At 45.2% G+C, this 18,339-nt stretch overlaps 1 protein-coding gene across 1 annotated transcript in view; it reads right to left on the bottom strand.

Annotated features, from left to right (window-relative positions):
- The window catches only part of SLIT3 (slit guidance ligand 3), an 884,772-nt gene that overhangs the window by 160,366 nt on the left and 706,067 nt on the right, over positions 1 to 18,339 (bottom strand). Inside the window, exons 21-23 of the mRNA XM_060240620.1 lie at positions 13,857 to 13,925; positions 4,861 to 4,932; positions 4,624 to 4,695 (exon numbers count right to left, since the gene is read on the bottom strand). Of these exons, the coding sequence (XP_060096603.1) occupies positions 4,624 to 4,695; positions 4,861 to 4,932; positions 13,857 to 13,925 (213 nt within the window). The remainder of the gene's footprint in view (positions 1 to 4,623; positions 4,696 to 4,860; positions 4,933 to 13,856; positions 13,926 to 18,339) is intronic.

Genomic DNA, 18,339 nt, shown 5'->3' with positions numbered 1-18,339 from the left:
CTTCGGAGTGGAGGGCGAGATATAAATCCAATATCATTTTCTTCTTCTTCTTCTTCATATACCGATTTGAGAGCTTGGATTGGATGCATTTATCTGATGGAGGTATACTCTGCGGTCGATCCGGGTTGGCTGATGTGTGAGGAGTTAAAATTCTCTTAGCTAGTTTGCAAAGGTTTTGTTGGCTTTCTGTTTCGTCAATAGTAGCTGATGACATTTCCAAGTGTGAAGCCTGCAGGATTTCATACTGATGGCTGCTGTGGAATAGCAGTCGGATTGCCAGCCTCCAGGAGGGACCTGAGGATCTCGTTTTTACAATTTATCTCCAGCTGGCAGAGATCAGCTTCCCTGAGAAAATGGCTGCTTTGAAGGGTGGACTCTAGGGCATTGGACGATACTGAGGCTCCTGCCCTCCCCAGACCCCGCCCTCTCCCGGATCCACCCCCAAAGTCTCCAGGTATTTTCCAAAAAGACCTGGCGACCCTGAATAGTAGTCAGCAGCTGAGTCTGCCCGTGGTTGCTCACAAGCCTGGCCTTAATGAGGTCTCTGCCACCCTGCCTTTCACTGACATAAAGCAAGGGTTGAACGTTGGTATTACCGTTGTGATTGCCTAGTAACCCCCACAACTGCAACTGCAGAAGGCATTCATTCCTTAAAGCTACAGGCACTGCTTCTATTATTGGGGGGGGGAGGGGTTGTGAAATCCCAGTGCATGATTTTTTAGATTTCAGATTTTTCTGCAAACTGGATATTTCCTCGGCTTTGTAGAAAGTGCTGCCTTCTCTGCCCATGGCTTTGATTTCTAAATTTAAGTATCCACAGATTTGGTCATGCTGAGAATTGGATACTGACGATCCGGGTTCTGCAACGAACTGAAGAGAGCACTGTTTTCTCTTTCCTTTCCCTGAAAGCCCCTAAAGCCTCTTCCCTTTTTCTGTTTCCTTCAACAATAATGTCCTTGGCAATTTTTTGGCAGGAAAAACAGAGTGTTTGGGGGGGGGGTGGAATCCCAAGGTGGTCCTGATCAGAATCAAATCCCTATTATGCAGTTTAAAGGACTTTTAGAAGAAGATAGAATATATTGGATTTATATTGCGCCCTCCACTCAGAAGAGTCTCAGAGCAGCTCACAATCTCCTTTCCCTTCCTCCCCCACAACAGACACCCTGTGAGGTAGAAGAAGATATTGGATTTATATCCCGCCCCCACTCTGAAGAGTCTCAGAGCGGCTCACAATCTCCTTTACCTTCCTCCCCCCACAACAGGCACCCTGTGAGGTAGATGAAGATATTGGATTTATATCCCGCCCTCCACTCCGAAGAGTCTCAGAGCGGCTCACAATCTCCTTTCCCTTCCTCCCCCACAACAGACACCCTGTGAGGTAGATGAAGATATTGGATTTATATCCCGCCCTCCACTCCAAAGAGTCTCAGAGCGGCTCACAATCTCCTTTCCCTTCCTCCCCCACAACGGATACCCTGTGAGGTGGGTGGGGCTGGAGAGGGCTCTCACAGCAGCTGCCCTTTCAAGGACAACCTCTGCCAGAGCTATGGCTGACCCAAGGCCATGCCAGCAGGTGCAAGTGGAGGAGTGGGGAATCAAACCCGGTTCTCCCAGATAAGAGAGCTATGGCTGACCCAAGGCCATGCTAGCAGGTGCAAGTGGAGGAATGGGGAATCAAACCCGGTTCTCCCAGATAAGAGTCCGCACACTTAACCACTACACCAAACTGGCTCTCCTGACTTTTCAGCCAGGAACTCACTTTTAAAGTGGTGGCATGTCCCGGAGTGAACCTAGGGATGCCCATTGTGTCTAGGTGGGCCCTCAGTTGAGACAAGATGGAGATGATGGTGGCTGCGAAGATAGAAACGTTGGCTAGGATTGATTTAACAATTTTAGATTGGGTCAAGCTTTCTTTCATAGGCCAAGAAAAGTATTTGGGGATTCTCCTGCACACAGCCTTGTTGATGAAGGAACAGGATGCTGTTGTTGCCTTCCTTTCATTAACTGGCTTAGATGCTGTTGACCTAGCCATGCTGATCCATGCCACTGGAATATTATTTCAGAGGTAGCCATGTTGTTTTGCAGTAGAACAGCTAGATCGCAGTCCTGTAGCACCTTGGAGACCAACATAAGACACCCCCCCTAAATCTTCTTGGTCTCTAAAATGCTACCAGACTGGAATCTAACTGCAAGATTAGACGACTCTAATGCACTCTGCATGTAGACTACCTTCGAAGATGACTCAGAAATCACAATTGCTACAAGATGTGGCTGTTTCATTGCATTGGTTACTTCGAGGCCCGATTCAAAATGCTCTATAGCTCGGGACCCTCCTATCTCATTACTGGTATTCCTTAACATGCACGTGCATCAACTGAGCTGCTCAGACAACCTTCTCCTCACAGTGCCTTCCCTTAGGCCAATCTATTCTATGAGAGCTAGAAAAAGGTCATTTTGTGCGGCAGGGCTAGTATTAAAACTAGCATGAGAGGTACCCCTCGCTTCCTGCTTTTTCAGAAGGCAAGCAAAAGTGTTCTCTTCAGAGGGTAAGATGTTTGGAGCGATGTCTGCCGCGATTTGGTTTCAATGTGTGTTCTGCATGGCAATCTGTTGTTGCCCATGGAAGCTACCTTGGGTCTGAGGAAAAAACAGATTTATAAATGTTTTTAAACAAATAGGCAAACAAAAATAACCACCATCTCCAACGGGCTGCCATTCCCCCATTTCTACATGTCTCTCCCACAATGCCTGTTCTTTGGTGTAGTGGTTAAGTGTGCGGACTTTTATCTGGGAGAACTGGGTTTGATTCCTCACTCCTCCACTTGCATCTGCTGGAATGGCCTTGGGTCAGCCATAGCTCTGGCAGAGGTTGTCCTTGAAAGGGCAGCTGCTGTGAGAGCCCTCTCCAGCCCCACCCACCTCACAGGGTGTCTGTTGTGGGGGAGGAAGGTAAAGGAGATTGTGAGCCGCTCTGAGACTCTTCGGAGTGGAGGACGGGATATAAATCCAATATCTTCATCTACCTCACAGGGTGTCTGTTGTGGGGGAGGAAGGTAAAGGAGATTGTGAGCTGCTCTGAGACTCTTCGGAGTGGAGGGCGGGATATAAATCCAATATCTTCATCTACCTCACAGGGTGTCTGTTGTGGGGGAGGAAGGTAAAGGAGATTGTGAGCCGCTCTAAGACTCTTTGGAGTGGAGGACGGGATATAAATCCAATATCTTCATCTACCTCACAGGGTGTCTGTTGTGGGGGAGGAAGGTAAAGGAGATTGTGAGCCGCTCTAAGACTCTTTGGAGTGGAGGACGGGATATAAATCCAATATCTTCATCTACCTCACAGGGTGTCTGTTGTGGGGGAGGAAGGTAAAGGAGATTGTGAGCCACTCTGAGACTCTTCGGAGTGGAGGGCGGGATATAAATCCAATATCTTCATCTACCTCACAGGGTGTCTGTTGTGGGGGAGGAAGGGAAAGGAGATTGTGAACCGCTCTGAGACTCTTCGGAGTGGAGGGCGGGATATAAATCCAATATCTTCATCTACCTCACAGGGTGTCTGTTGTGGGGGAGGAAGGTAAAGGAGATTGTGAGCCGCTCTGAGACTCTTCGGAGTGGACGGCGGGATATAAATCCAATATCTTCATCTACCTCACAGGGTGTCTGTTGTGGGGGAGGAAGGGAAAGGAGATTGTGAGCCGCTCTGAGACTCTTCAGAGTGGAGGGCGGGATATAAATCCAATATCTTCATCTACCTCACAGGGTGTCTGTTGTGGGGGAGGAAGGGAAAGGAGATTGTGAGCCGCTCTGAGACTCTTCGGAGTGGACGGCGGGATATAAATCCAATATCTTCATCTACCTCACAGGGTGTCTGTTGTGGGGGAGGAAGGTAAAGGAGATTGTAAGCTGCTCTGAGACTCTTTGGAGTGGACGGCGGGATATTAATCCAATATCTTCTTCTTCTTCTTTTCCTAAGATAGCACATTGCCTGTTGTGAAAGGAGGAAGACGGAGGTTTTCCAGAAACATGTGGGTGGTATAGCCCACATACTTCTGGCACTTCATGCTTCCATAGATCATCTGACTGTGATGACACTAGCTGCAGAAATGAAGGTAGACTGCTGGAAACATGCATGATATGCCACTGATCTATTTCCTAGAGCTCCTTTTCCTGTTTCCCAGGGAAAAGTGAGTAAGAAAGAAGGGGCAGGACACAGGCTCATTGCCTGTGCGCTTTCTTCCTTTTGAGATTAAGCCACTGGCCATTCTAGTTACTGGCCGCTACAGAACTGTATAAGAGAATACATGCAATTGTATTGTCCCAGCAGTATCCCGCTACAAAAGGATATAGAAGCATCTGACACAAACCTTCTTCGGAACAGCCTTCTCAAGCACTCTAAAATTCTTTCAAAGCTCAACAAGATCTTGCATTCTGCACACAAACCCAACGTTCACCTGCGTCAGTGGTTACAGGCCATTTTACATCTTGGTACAAGTACATTGGAGCTAATTGTCCGGAAATGTGTGTGATGTAGTGAGTCAAGGGAAAGCCATCTGCTCCTTAAAAACCCCGCTGTCATCTACTATCTGCTAAACCATAACCCAGACATAGCGATACTTATACTTACAGCACTCTGAGAGACTTGAGCCCATTGAACGCATGGACTGGGATACACCGTAGCCTGTTGTAGCTCAGGATCCTAAAGAACCAGAGAAAACAGGTTCCAAATCTTGGCCACAGGTTCAGCGAAGCACAAGCAAAGCAGAATTCGTTAACCCAGAAACATTAAGTAGTCTCTGCTTAACGTTATCGACTTCACACTGAACAGCAATTAGAGCTGATGCCAGAACCGCTGAATACTTACAGTGTCGAGAGCTGTGTCATATTACTGAAGGTGTAATTGGCCAACATGCTGATGCTGTTGTTACTCAAGTCACTGTAGGAAGACACAGACATAAAGGTCATTGATGCTGAAAACAAGTATTTTCTCAAATTTTGATTAGAATATATGAACATATGAAGCTGCCTTCTACTGAATCAGTCCCTCGGTCCATCAAAGTCAGTATTGTCTACTCAGCCTGGCAGCGGCTCTCCAGGTTCTCAAGCTGAGGTTTTTCACACCTACTTGCCTGGACCCTTTTTTAGTTGGAGATGCCGGGGATTGAACCTGGGACCTTCTGCTTCCCAAGCAGATGCTCTACCACTGAGCCACCGTCCCTCCTACATATGAAGCTGCATTATACTGAATCAGACCCTCGGTCCATCAAAGTCAGTATTGTCTACTCAGCCTGGCAGCGGCTCTCCAGGGTCTCAAGCTGAGGTTTTTCACACCTACTTGCCTGGACCCTTTTTTAGTTGGAGATGCCGGGGATTGAACCTGGGACCTTCTGCTTCCCAAGCAGATGCTCTACCACTGAGCCGCCATCCCTCCCCTAACTAGAATCAGACCCCGGCTTTGGAATAAGCTCCTAAATTCAAACATTGATAAAAGACTTCTGTTTCTATTACAGGCCCGACATGACCATACTTTAAGAGTCAGATGCAGTAGATCTGGCCATCTCACTGACCCTACAAAAACCCTTAGAGGTGTTAGGCAAGGATGTCTATTAGCCCCAGCTTTGTTTATTTTTTTACATCAATAATATAGTAAGTTGGCTCAACACATCTGATCTCCATCCCCCTAAACTTGCAAACCGGCATATATCTGTCTTACTGAATGCTGATGATGCTGTGATATCATCTCGAACCCCAGTCGGTCTTAGGCGAGCCCTAAGGAAGTTCAGCGTTTTCTGTGAAGACGAACTTCTCACAATAAACTATCAAAAAACCAACACTGCAGCCTTTGGGAATAGATCAAAACCCAGGAATTGGGCAATAAACGGACATCAGATAGAACCAGTTGACAGTTTTAAATACTTAGGTGTAGTTTTACAGGCCTCTGGTTCTAGGGTTAAGCACAGCAAATATGTTGCTGATCTAGGGGAAAGATCAGCAAATGCCACACTGGAATTTTTTTCGAACTCACGGAGGATACTATGTTAAGCGGCCCTGAAGTTATATAAGGCCACATCATTGGCACGACTGCTCTATGGAACGTTTCTAGGATCACCCTCCTCGTGCTTTGCCCCACAAGAAATAGTTTAGTCCATATTTCTAAGAGCTGTTCTGCAAGTTCCGAACTGTGTATCCGATGCTTGGATATGACTGGAGTCTGGTAATCTCAGGTTTGAAGCTAGGGTTTGTATTCTATCCATCTATATGTGGCTGAAAGGTCATTTTAACCCACAAGGCACGTTTCCTTTGATTTTCCAGGATGATTTCCAATCCAGTTGGCTCAAGGCAGTCTACAGCCATATTCATAGAATTGGCTTTTCACCTCAATTAATCTTAACTTATGGACTTGAACAAGCTAAAGGGCTAATTAAACATAGAATTGAGGACATAGAGCGACAGTCTGATATCTCTAGCGCATCCAAACTTGGGGTGTTGCTATCAAAAGCACTATTGAGCCGGCATCATATCTGACTTCATTGGAAGAAAGACATTTTAGAAGGGCATTTGCTCTAGCTAGATGTTCTGCCCTTCCATCTGCAGTTATGCAAGGCAGGTACAATAAAATCCCCTATTCTGAAAGGCCATGCTCATGCCCTCTAAGTGAGGCTGACTCTGTAAAGCATATGTTTTTCAGTTGCCCATATTATAGGGAGGCTCGTTTTAGAAATATCACTTCATTAGCCACTTGTGGGAAGGCCACTTGTGGGAAGGGCGGGATACAAATAATGAATAAATAAATAAATTAGTCGATGGGACACCTGCTTATATTAATACAAACAAAGCAAGACTTAATTGGTTCCCATCAGATAAGAATTCAGAGATTACGCATTCAGTTGCTGAGTTTTGTGCATTAATTCTTAGACTGCAGGAATTGCATTTTAAAGTTCTTAAATTTCAATCTCTATTTTAGTATACTATGTCTGTTTTTATTTTTTTCGTATTACGTTTATACTGTATTCTGGTCGTGAGACTGTATTAAACTATGATGATGATGATTAGAATCAAGATTTTCCAAACAAACTATTAAGAATGGTGTGACCAACGGATCTCCAAAACCAGGATGCCAAGTGCATCAAAAGCTGAGAGCGGGGAGTTTAAAGGGTTAATGCCTAACTGTGAAGCACAATTTGATTGACAGGCTGCTGCCTGCACCCACCCCCTTCTCTCTGATTGATCAGCACCAGCTTAGGAGAGCTTTGGAATCAGCTGAGTGCTGGGGAAAAGAGTCAGTCAGTCATGGTGTGGACTTTGGCTTGGCAGTAGCCAGTCTGGAGGAGTGTGTGTGCGTTGGTCTGAGGGAAATAGACAAATTAACTTGGGAAGTGAAGGGACACAACTCCTTGCCCTCACTGTGTATCATCACATTTGGGGGAAAGTTCAGAAATTAGAGCTTAAAACCCTAGCTGAATTCCATTCAATCACAGCCTCCAGAACTGGGATAGAAGAGACTGGATAGTAGGTTAAAACTGCCAGTCTAGCAGAAAAGGATCATTGCTCCTAGAAAGAGGAGGATATTTCTTACTCAATTATTCAGTGGGTTCAGCTCAGAAGGGACAAACCTCTCACAGTTAAGGAATGATTCTCTAAGAAAATAAGCTTCAACTATATTCTGTTGCCAGTTCAAAATATTACAATTTGTATAATATTATAATTTGTATTATAATTTGTATAACCCAGGGGTGGTCAACGGTAGCTCTCCAGACATTTTTTGCCTACAACTCCCACCAGCCTCAGCCAGCATGGCCAATGGCTGGGGCTGATGGGAGTTGTAGGCAAAAAACATCTGGTGAGCTACCGTTGGCCACCCCTGGTATAACCAATACAATTTACATCAGTTTATCATCCCCTGCCTATTCTTAACCCAACTGTGGCTGTTCAATGAAATCATCGTTCATGTTTGAACTTCACTTCGTGTCAAGTGCCATTTACAAAGGGAATTACAAGAGGACTCCTCCTTAGCGACAATAAATCTCTGGCCTGGGCAAAAGCCTAATACCTTCTCTATAAAAGGGTGGGGCATGCAGAAAGTTGTTATTTATTTATTTTGCAATTTATATCCCACTCTCCCTGCAAGCAGGCTCAGGGTGGGTCACAATAATAATACTACAAAGACCATTAAAATAGTTACAATGATAAATAATTAAACAATTAAAAACAGGTTGCATAATAAATTGGGAATGACAGCAGTCCAAATAGCTGGAAGCTGCTAGGTCATAAACCAAATGGGAGACCTTATTATTATGGGCTGTATACATTTGGAGAACTACATATGAACATATGAAGCTGCCTTATACTGAATCAGACCTTTGGTCCATCAAAGTCAGTATTGTCTTCTCAGACTGGCAGCGGCTCTCCAGGGTCTCAAGCTGAGGTCTTTCACACCTATTTGCCTGGACCCTTTTTTGGAGATGCCAGGGATTGAACCTGGGACCTTCTGCTTCCCAAGCAGATGCTCTACCACTGAGCCACGGTCCCTCCCCAACTACAGCAAGGGAGGCCTAAGAATTGGGTGCCCACCACCTTAATCGAAGGTCTGGTTGAACGGCTCCTCTTTACAGGCCCTGAAGAACTGTAATAGGTCCCACAGGGCCTGATCTGGGACCATGTTCCACCAGGCCGGGGCTAGGGCAGAAAAAGCCCTGGCCCCGGTTGAGGCTAAGCAGACATCCTTTGGGCTGGAAACGACCAGTAAATGACGGTCTGCAAGGCTCTCCGGGGCACATATGAGGAGAGGTGGTCCCTCAGGTATTCTGGTTCTAGGCCACATAGGGCTTTAAAGGTCAGTACCAACACCTTGAAGCAGATCCGGTACTCAATTGGTAGCCAGTGCAATTGGCTTAGCATTGGCTGAACGCCTGCCCACACAGATGTCGCAGTCAGCAGGCACGCCATTGCTGGTTATACATTAGCTGGTTATAAAAAGTTATAATTCTCTTATTAACATGGCTACCAAGTGGCTGCTCAGTTAGAGCGGGGAACAGTGTTTTGGCAGAAGAATCTGTCTCACAGTAAGGAAGAAGCAGAGATTCATAATCAATGGCCAATTCAGAATCCTCCTGTAAAATCAGAGCAAGTACTCGCAGGGTAACACCTTTTTATTAGTGAAAGTATTCGAAATGCACACCCCTAGTCACAACGTACCTGTGGCTACATGGGTGTCAAACTCATAAGAGCTGGATTTGACATAGATGTGGTCAAACAAGAGATGGCAAGACTGAACATCGACATCTTGGGAAGCAGTGAACTAAAACGGACGGGAATGGGTGAATTTAACTCAGACGATCACTACATCTATTATTGTGGCCAAGAGTCCCATAGAAGAAATGGTGTTGCCTTTATAGTTGACAAGAGAGTGAGGAAGGCAGTAATGGGATACAATCTCAAAAATGACAGAATGATCTCAGTCCGTATCCAAGGCAAACCATTCAATATCGCAATAATCCAAGTCTAGGCCCCAACCACTGATGCAGAAGATGCTGAAGTGGACCAGTTCTATGAAGATCTACAACACCTTCTAGAATTAATACCAAGAAAAGATGTCCTCCTCATCATAGGGGACTGGAATGCCAAAGTAGGAAGTCAAAAGGTAACTGGAACAACTGACAAGTTTGGCCTTGGAGAACAAAATGAAGCCGGGCAAAGACTTTTTGCCAAGAGAACAAACTGGTCATAGCGAACACCCTCTTCCAACAACCTAAAAGGCGACTCCACACATGGACATCACCTGATGGGCAACACAGAAATCAGATTGATTATATACTCTGCAGTCAAAGATGGAAAAGCTCCTTACAGTCAGCAAAAACAAGACCTGGAGCTGACTGCGGCTCAGATCATGAGCTATTAATCGCAAAATTCAGGCTTAAACTGAAGAAAACTGGGGAAGCCATTAGGCCATTCGGGTTTGACCTTGATCACATCTTTTATGAATATACAGTGGAGGTGAAGAATAGGTTTAAGAAACTAGAGATGATAGAGTGCCTGAAGAACTACTCTGTACATGACATTGTACAGAGGGCAGCAATCAGCACCATCCCAAAGAAAAAGAAATGCAAGAAAGCAAAGTGGCTGTCTGACGAGGCTTTACAAATAGCTGAGGAAAGAAGGAAAGCGAAAGGCAAAGGTGAAAAGGAAAGATTCACCCAACTGAATGCAGCTTTCCAGAAAACAGCAAGGAGAGATAAGGAAGCCTTCCTGAAGGAATGATGCAAAGCAATAGAGGAAAATAATAGAATGGGAAGGACAAGAGATCTCTTCAAGAAAATTGGAGAAATCAAGGGAACGTTTCGTGCAAAGATGGCCATGATAACGGACAAAAATGGTAGGGACCTAACAGAAGCAGAAGAGATCAGGAAGAGATGGCAAGAATACACAGAAGAATTATACAAGAAGGATTTCAATGTCCCGGAAAACTATGACAGTGAAATCGATGACCTTGAGCCAGACATCCTGGAGTGTGAAGTCAAATGGGCCTTAGAAAATATTACTAACAACAAAGCGAGTGGAGATGATGGTATCCCAGTTGAGCTATTCAAAGTCCTAAAATATGATGCTGTTAAAGTGATGCACACATTATGTTAACAAATTTGGAAAACACAAAAGTGGCCACAGGATTGGAAAAGATCAGTTTATATTCCAATCCCAAAGAAGGGTAATGCCAAGGAATGTTCAAACTATTGCACCATTGCACTCATTTCACATGCCAGCAAGGTCATGTTATCCTACAAGCTAGGCTTCAGCAGTATATAGATCAGGAACTACCAGAAGTTCAAGCTGGGTTTCGGAGAGGTAGAGGAACTAGAGATCAAATTGCCAACATTCGATGGATTATGGAGAAAGCACGGGAGTATCAGAAAAACTTCTATTTCTGCTTCATCGACTATGCTAAAGCCTTTGATTGTGTGGATCACAACAAACTGTTGAGATGGGAGTACCAGACCACCTCACATGTCTCCTGAGAAACCTGTATAAGGGTCAAGAAGCAACGGTCAGAACGGGATAAGGAACAACTGATTGGTTTAGAATAGGAAAAGGAGTTCAACAAGAATGTATATTGTCACCTGATTATTTAATTTATATGTAGAGTACATCATGCGGAATGCTGGCCTGGATGAAGCACAAGCTGGAATTAAGGTTGCCGGGAAAAACATCAACAACCTCAGATATGCAGATGACATTACTCTAATGGCAGAAAGTGAGGAGGACCTAAAGAACCTCTTGTTGAGGGTGAAAGAGGAGACCACAAAAGTTGGCTTGAAACTCAACATCAAAAAAACTAAGACCATGGCATCTGGCCGCATCAAACCTTGGCAAATAGAAGGGGAAGACATAGAAGTAGTGACAGATTTCACATTTCTGGGATCCAAGTCACGGCAGATGGTAACTATAACCATGAAATTAAAAGATGTTTGCTCCTTGAGAGGACAGTTATGGCGAACCTGGGCAGTATAATAAAAAGTAGAGACATCGCCCTGCCAACAAAAGTCCATGTAGTCAAAGCGATGGTATTCCCAGTAGTAATGTATGGCTGTGAGAAATGGACCATAAGGAAGGCCGAGCACAGAAGAATAGATGCTTTTGAAATATGGTGCTGGAGAAGACTCTTGAGAGTCCCTTGGACTGCAAGAAGATCAAATCAGTCAGTCCTAAGGGAAATCAACCCAGACTGTTCCCTGGAAGGTCAGATGCTGAAGCTGAAGCTCAAATGCTTTGGCCACCAAATGAGAAGGGAGCACTCCCTGGAGAAGATCCTGATGCTAGGAAAGACAGCAGGCAAAAGAAGAAGGGGACGGCAAAAGATGAGATGGCTGGACACTGTTACTGATGTAACAAACACAAATTTGGGCAGACTTAGGAGGATGGTGGAAGACAGGAGGGCCTGGCTTGACTTTGTCCATGGGGCCACAAAGAGTCAGACTCGACTGTGCGACTGAACAACAAGAACAAAAAGGCCTTGTCAGGCTTGGCCATGTGTGTCATAAAATGTAATGCCAGGTAATGAAGATATAAATAAGACAAACACAGTTAAAAATTAAAAATAAATAAAACATGCTTAAAAGATTAGCATCCTTGAATATTTTGTTTATTTAACACTCTGATAACTGACACCACTTGCTTTGAATTATTGCATCAAAATCTGGTGACAATGTCTGTGCTGTAGCAATCTTGAGTATGCTCTTCAGGTGTTGTTCAATTGTTGTATCTGTAAGTTGCAAACCTACTTCTGATTTATTGCCATTCATTACAGAAATCTCATGATCAGTGCTCTGTGCCCTGTGACCTAGGACCCAGGGAAAAATATGAAATGGCTGGGCATTGAGAGCTTTTAAGTACATAAATTGCTTTGTGTGATGGTCAAGAACATGTGAAGGCATCAAGACACAGATTGAGGACTATGTGTTTATCTACAAAGCTATAGTCTTCTCCAGAAAAATCACTGCAACTCCTATGAGGCAGTGCAAGAACAGAGAGATATCAATGTATAGTGATCAGTATCAGCCTAGTATCTGGGAAGCCTAAGTTCAAAATCTTCCATCTCCACCTTACTGGCTTGTTATTCTTCCTCATCTAAACAGTTCACATGGCTTTCCTGGCAAAACCAGGTTAATGGGGGTGGGGTGGGGACAAACAAGGCAAAACCCTCTTACTTATCTTGAATAAAACTGTGTTGGTCTTACAGGAGCTTTTAAAATTTCTCCTGTGGGATTGAGACAGCTAAGCAAAGTGGTGTCTCATTCTTCCCCAAGGGAGAGGGAAGGAGGAGGAGCCTCAGCCAATGGAGGAGCTTGGTTCTGTAGCTGTGCTGTGTGACTGAGAGAGTCAGGCACAGCTCTGGCTTTCATTGAGAGAGCTCTAGCTGTGCCAGGCTCTCCCAGTCAGATAGCAGAGCTACAGAGCCAAGCTCCTCCATTGGCTGAGACTCCTCATACCTCCCCCTCCCTGCCGAAGAATGAGGAGGAATAGGGAAAGAGTGAGAGGCTGCCTCAGTCCCATGGCGAAAAACAAAAATGGTGATGACAGAAGCAGGAAAGGGGGAGAAGGAAGCAAACCATAGCCAGTTCCTCACAGGCCACATAGAAGCCCTCTGGGGGCTGGATCGGGCCTGTGGGCTGGACAATTGACACCCCTACTGTAGGGTTTTCAAGGCAAGAGATGGTCCAGAGGTGGTTTGCCACTGCCTGCTTCTCTGTCATGGCCTTGACCTTTCTTGGTGGTCTCCCACCCAATTACTAACCAGGGCTGCTTAGCTTCTGAGATTTCATGAGATTGGGCTCGTCTGGGATATCCAGGTCAGGGCAACATACTCAAACATGTACTCAAACTGCCTTCCTAGTTAAAGACTTAATACTGTCACCAGCAAGGAGGGCTCTGGACAACTTGCCTTCCATGTGCCTCTAACAGAAACAGGATTATCATCCGGCTCAAGCAATATTATGAGTTATCAAAGATTTCAGGTTTTCACGGCTGGTAACATCATTAGGGTTTTAAGAATCTTTCGGGCTCAAGTGCCGTGTTCTACTGGAGAAGAAAAACTTTCTCCAGTAGAACACGGCACTTGAGCCCGAAAGATTCTACAAACCCTAATATTATGAGTGATCCCTATTTTAAAGGCAGCACTGGCTAATATTTTCCATTTCCAGAGGAAAAAAAGAGTTTACCATGCAAGCTGTATTTGCAAGACGCCTTTAACAGTCCATGTGTGAGTTAGTCAGTCACCAGTATCACTGTACAGGAATGCATATTATGTGCCTACATCATAGAACGGAAAAATACTTTCATTGGGGCAGCACCACATGCTGAGATACTTACATCAATGTCAGATGCTTGAACATGGAGAGTTCCTTGGGCACAGCAGATAAGTGATTCCCTTCCAGATATCTAAAAAAATATTTTTTGACAATTATAATTTATTGTCACATCTTCAAATACAGAAGAGCAAATTTATGTAGGAACGACAGCTAGCAAGAGGTTACACCAAAACATAATAATAAAATCAGTTTGCTTCTTTCCCTATCAATGTTATCGATTTCCCTTCTGTTTGTTATTATATCCGCTTAGATCCTTTACTGAATTTGGTTTTTTTCATCGGTTTTAATAACAAACACTATTCCAGCTCTTTTTTCTTTCTTTGTTTTCCACCCAGTTGGGATGATATTCTCAGGGACTGTAGCCTGCAGCCGTGGAACATAGTTTGCCAAATTTCAAGCACATCAGAGAACTCTGCTCCATTTTATTGTGGAATAAAGCAAAATACACGCCTGGCACTTTATATTTCCCCAGCCAACTGAGATAAAAATCTCTCAGGCTGCATCTCCCATTGCATAACTCCTCCTAGACAGATAAGAGAAAGACTACTAATTTAATTTCATAGGCAATTAAACCTTACTCGTAGCATGGTTAAATTTAGGCATTTGACACTCCAAGAATGCAGGCATTAAACCACATACATACTCGCACAGTTTGGCGATGGTAAAGCAATAGCAGTGCAAAGCAAGTCACACATAACCCATAAATGTAAGTTTCTCAGTAAGAAAGTATTTGACATGAAAAGGAAAACAGCAGGTCCAAGCTTTTATAGGGTCCTCCCCCTCCAAAAAAAGGTTTCCTGACAGAGTAATAATAGGCAGAAATATTGTGCATAGAAACCTATCAATGCAACACTGTTGGGAAGACAAGTAATCCACTCTGTGGGGTGGCAAGTGCACCTGTCTGCCATTTCCATTACCTCCTCACACATTATCTATCCCCTCTCCTACCAGGTTTGTTGACTTAAAACAGCATCAGTGAGGAACTACAACACAGAGGATTAGCGATATTCTCTTATTATATCTGAATAAGAGAGGGAACCGAGAGACTTCTCCACTTGCTCACCGGGCCACCCTGCGAGTGTTTACTCCTGCTCCCCCGTACGCCTGCAAGTCTGTACCACTTCCGCCTCCGTAGCTAACGCAGCAGGAGGGCAACTATTTTCACCTCCCCTCACCCACACTACTGCCCCCCACTGTTCATATAGTGGTGATGGGGCAGTTGATGACTCCCTGCTAACTGTCACGGTCATCCCTCTAAAACTCATGTGGCAGCAGCAGCAGGACAGCTCCTCCCCCCCCCCCCCCCCGCACCCGCTTGCTTCCATTGGCATCCCTTCACAGTTCACAGGCTGGGGAAGTGGGTGGCAGCTGCTTCCTTGCCCACTGGCATTAGTGTCCCTCGGCCGGAGCAGGGGAGCAGCGGCGCCTGCTACTGCTCCTCCCTCACTTGCTCACTCGCCTGTTTGCATCACCGTCACCCCTTTTTCATTTGCAGCAGCATTTCGAACCAAAGTAAGCAACGCTCCCCAAAAATGTCCTCATCTACAGAATAAAACTCCCCAACAACACAGAATGTCTTAAATGAGCTCTAAACATCCCGCAGGAAAAACACAAGAACTTGAATTCGTATTAAATGTGACTCTGGGATGCACGACCATCGGTTATCGGATGGATGGAATGGCCTTAAAAGCTCTTTTGCTTCCCTTGTAAATCCATGGAGGGTCATTTTACCTCACGAATGTGGTGTTGTTGGTTTCTTAACTAAAAGAGCAGGCAGTGAAAATGAGAGGATTCTTTTGTGCAAACTTGAAATAAATAGTTTAACTTTTCTATAGATCACGTTAACAAAGAGGCGAGGAAAGAAATCACAGACGTCCTTGGTATAAGGTTGTGCTTAATTAAAGCTACTAAAAAGAACTTCAAATGCTAATTGACCTCATTAGAATTATTTCTGCCCTCTGACTGCAAATTGCTCATGCAGGCAATATTTCAATAACATATCAGAAGCTAAGTCAGCTAACTGTGCTAATCCACACAACCGCTTACTTCAACTGCTTAGTAAAAATGCAAAATGAATATGCAATGTCTGATCTAATTGATGCAGCATCATTTAAGGTACTGCATGCAAAGGAAGGAATTACCAAGGCTGTATTTTAATTTTATAAAATGCATTACTGTAAAAATTTGCCTCAAAGGCACATGTAGGACCATAAAAATCCTCACATGACTATAGTAATGCTTGTCTGGATTATCTCCGTCTGAAATTACCAAGGCAGAAAACCTGCTGCTGAGACATACCAAAAGCATCTTACTCTTTTTCAGCCAAACAAAAAAATTGTGTTAGAGTATGAGCTTTTGTGGGTCACTGCTCACTTCTATCCACAAGGCAAGCAGTGACTCACAAAAGCTCCTACCCTACCACAAATCTTGTTAGTCTTTAAGAACATAAGAGAAGCCTCTGGGTATCCTACCCCCCCAGGGAAAGTGTATGCGCAATACATAGCCTCTCCTCTCCCGGTGTAGTGAATGCCGCATGGTCACTGTCTGGCTATGCCTGGCAGATGGTCACTGCAATGGCCTCTCCTGCATTACTGCATCCGTAGCAACACCTTCTCGCTGGTCCCCCCCCCCCCCCCCCGTTTTTCACAGAGTTTGCTACGTCATGGTGCGACCGAATTGTCCGGCGGTATAACCGGATGGGCAGGCTGGGCCCACCAACCTTGCCAGCCTAAGAGAAGGAAAACTCTAACATCAAACCCGGGCAGATAGAGCTCGTTAATGTAACACCTACCACCTGGAGGACTCGCTGCCGGCGTCCCGGCTTACTGGGCCATGGCAGATGACCCCCAGGTGAAAGGGTGGAGCCAGTACCGCGCACACTGGGCTTCACCTAAAAAATTCCTCTGCGCAGGCCTGAAGGGCATATCCACATACACAACCCACAACGCATCAAGTCCTGCAGCGATGGGCAAGGGGCGAAACGGCAGGTGGAAGGTGCCACTGGAAGCCGCAGTCCTGATCCTGCATGTAGGCGGTTCAGGGTATTGGTCGCCTGATGCTAACCCGGAGACGAAAGCATTTTTCGGCAGCACCCTGAACGACCAAGCAGCCTTATGTAGGGACAGCACTGCTTGCTCCACACGGAGAGGGGCCTAGAAAAGGTGGCCTAAACAAAGCTCGTCTCCTCCACCCCAGTTGGCTAGCCGCGGTCAACGGGCATCCTTACTTGCGGTCAAAAAATACTTTTCCCTGCAGCCACTGTGGCCGGACCTGCCTGTCCCGCATTGGTCTTGTCAGCCACCAGCGAGCCTGCAGCAGACGTGGACTATTGCACCCTTCTTAAATCTTCGTTCGCGAAGCCAAGCCGAGAGAGAGATGTTCAGTCGCACAGTTGAATCTGACTCTTTGTGACACCATGGACAAAGTCACGCCAGGCCCTCCTGTCTTCCACCATCCCCCGAAGTCTGCTCAATTCGTGTTTGTTACATCAGTAATGCTGTCCAGTCGTCTCATCTTTTGCCGTCCCCTTTTCTTTCGCCTTCTGTCTTTCTCAGCATCAGGATCTTCTCCAGTGAGTGCTCCCTTCTCATTTGGTGGCCAAAGCATTTGAGCTTCAGCTTCAGCATCTGACTTTCCAGGGAACAGTCTGGGTTGATTTCCCTTAGGACTGACTGATTTGATCTTCTTGCAGTTCAAGGGACTCTCAAGATTCTTCTCCAGCACCACAGCTCCAAAGCATCTATTCATCTGCACTCAGCCTTCCTTATGGTCCAGCTCTCACAACCATACATTACTACTGGGAATACCATTGCTTTGACTATACGGCCTTTTTTTGGCAGGGTGATGTCTCTACTTTTTATTATACTGCCCAGGTTCACCATAGCTGTTCTCCCAAGGAGCAAACGTCTTTTAATTTCAATGCCAAAGTCACCATCTGCAGTGATCTTGGACCCCAAAAATGTGAAGTCTGCCACTACTTCCATATCTTCCCCTTCTATTTGCCTAGGTGTGATGGGGCCGGATGCCATGATCTTAGTTTTGTTGAGTTTCAAGCCTACTTTTGTGCTCTCCTCTTTCACCCTCAACAAGAGGTTCTTTAGGTCCTCCTCAATTTCCTCGCTATGACCAGCTTGTTCTCTTGACAAAACTCTATTAGCCTTGTCAGTTTTTCCGATTACCTTTTGACTTCCCACTTTGGCATTCCAGTCCCCTATGATGAGGAGGACATCTTTTTTTGGTGTTAATTCTAGAAGGTGTTGTAGATCTTCATAGAACTGGTCCCCTTCAGCCTCTTCTGCATCAGTGGTTGGGGCATAGACTTGGATTACTGTGATATTGAATGGTTTGCCTTGGATTCGGACCGAGATCATTCTATCATTTTTGAGATTGTATCCCATTATGATACTGGCTGATTTGTTTTCAGTTCCCTTCCTAATAATTCCCAGCACAGTGTTGGGATTTTTAATTGCAGTCACACATCTCAA

This window comes from Heteronotia binoei, chromosome 5 (genome assembly GCF_032191835.1).
Source record: "Heteronotia binoei isolate CCM8104 ecotype False Entrance Well chromosome 5, APGP_CSIRO_Hbin_v1, whole genome shotgun sequence".
NCBI classification, from domain to species: domain Eukaryota; kingdom Metazoa; phylum Chordata; class Lepidosauria; order Squamata; family Gekkonidae; genus Heteronotia; species Heteronotia binoei.
The sequence above is the reverse complement of the archived record's forward strand: the minus strand, read 5'-3'. Positions and strand labels throughout refer to the sequence as shown.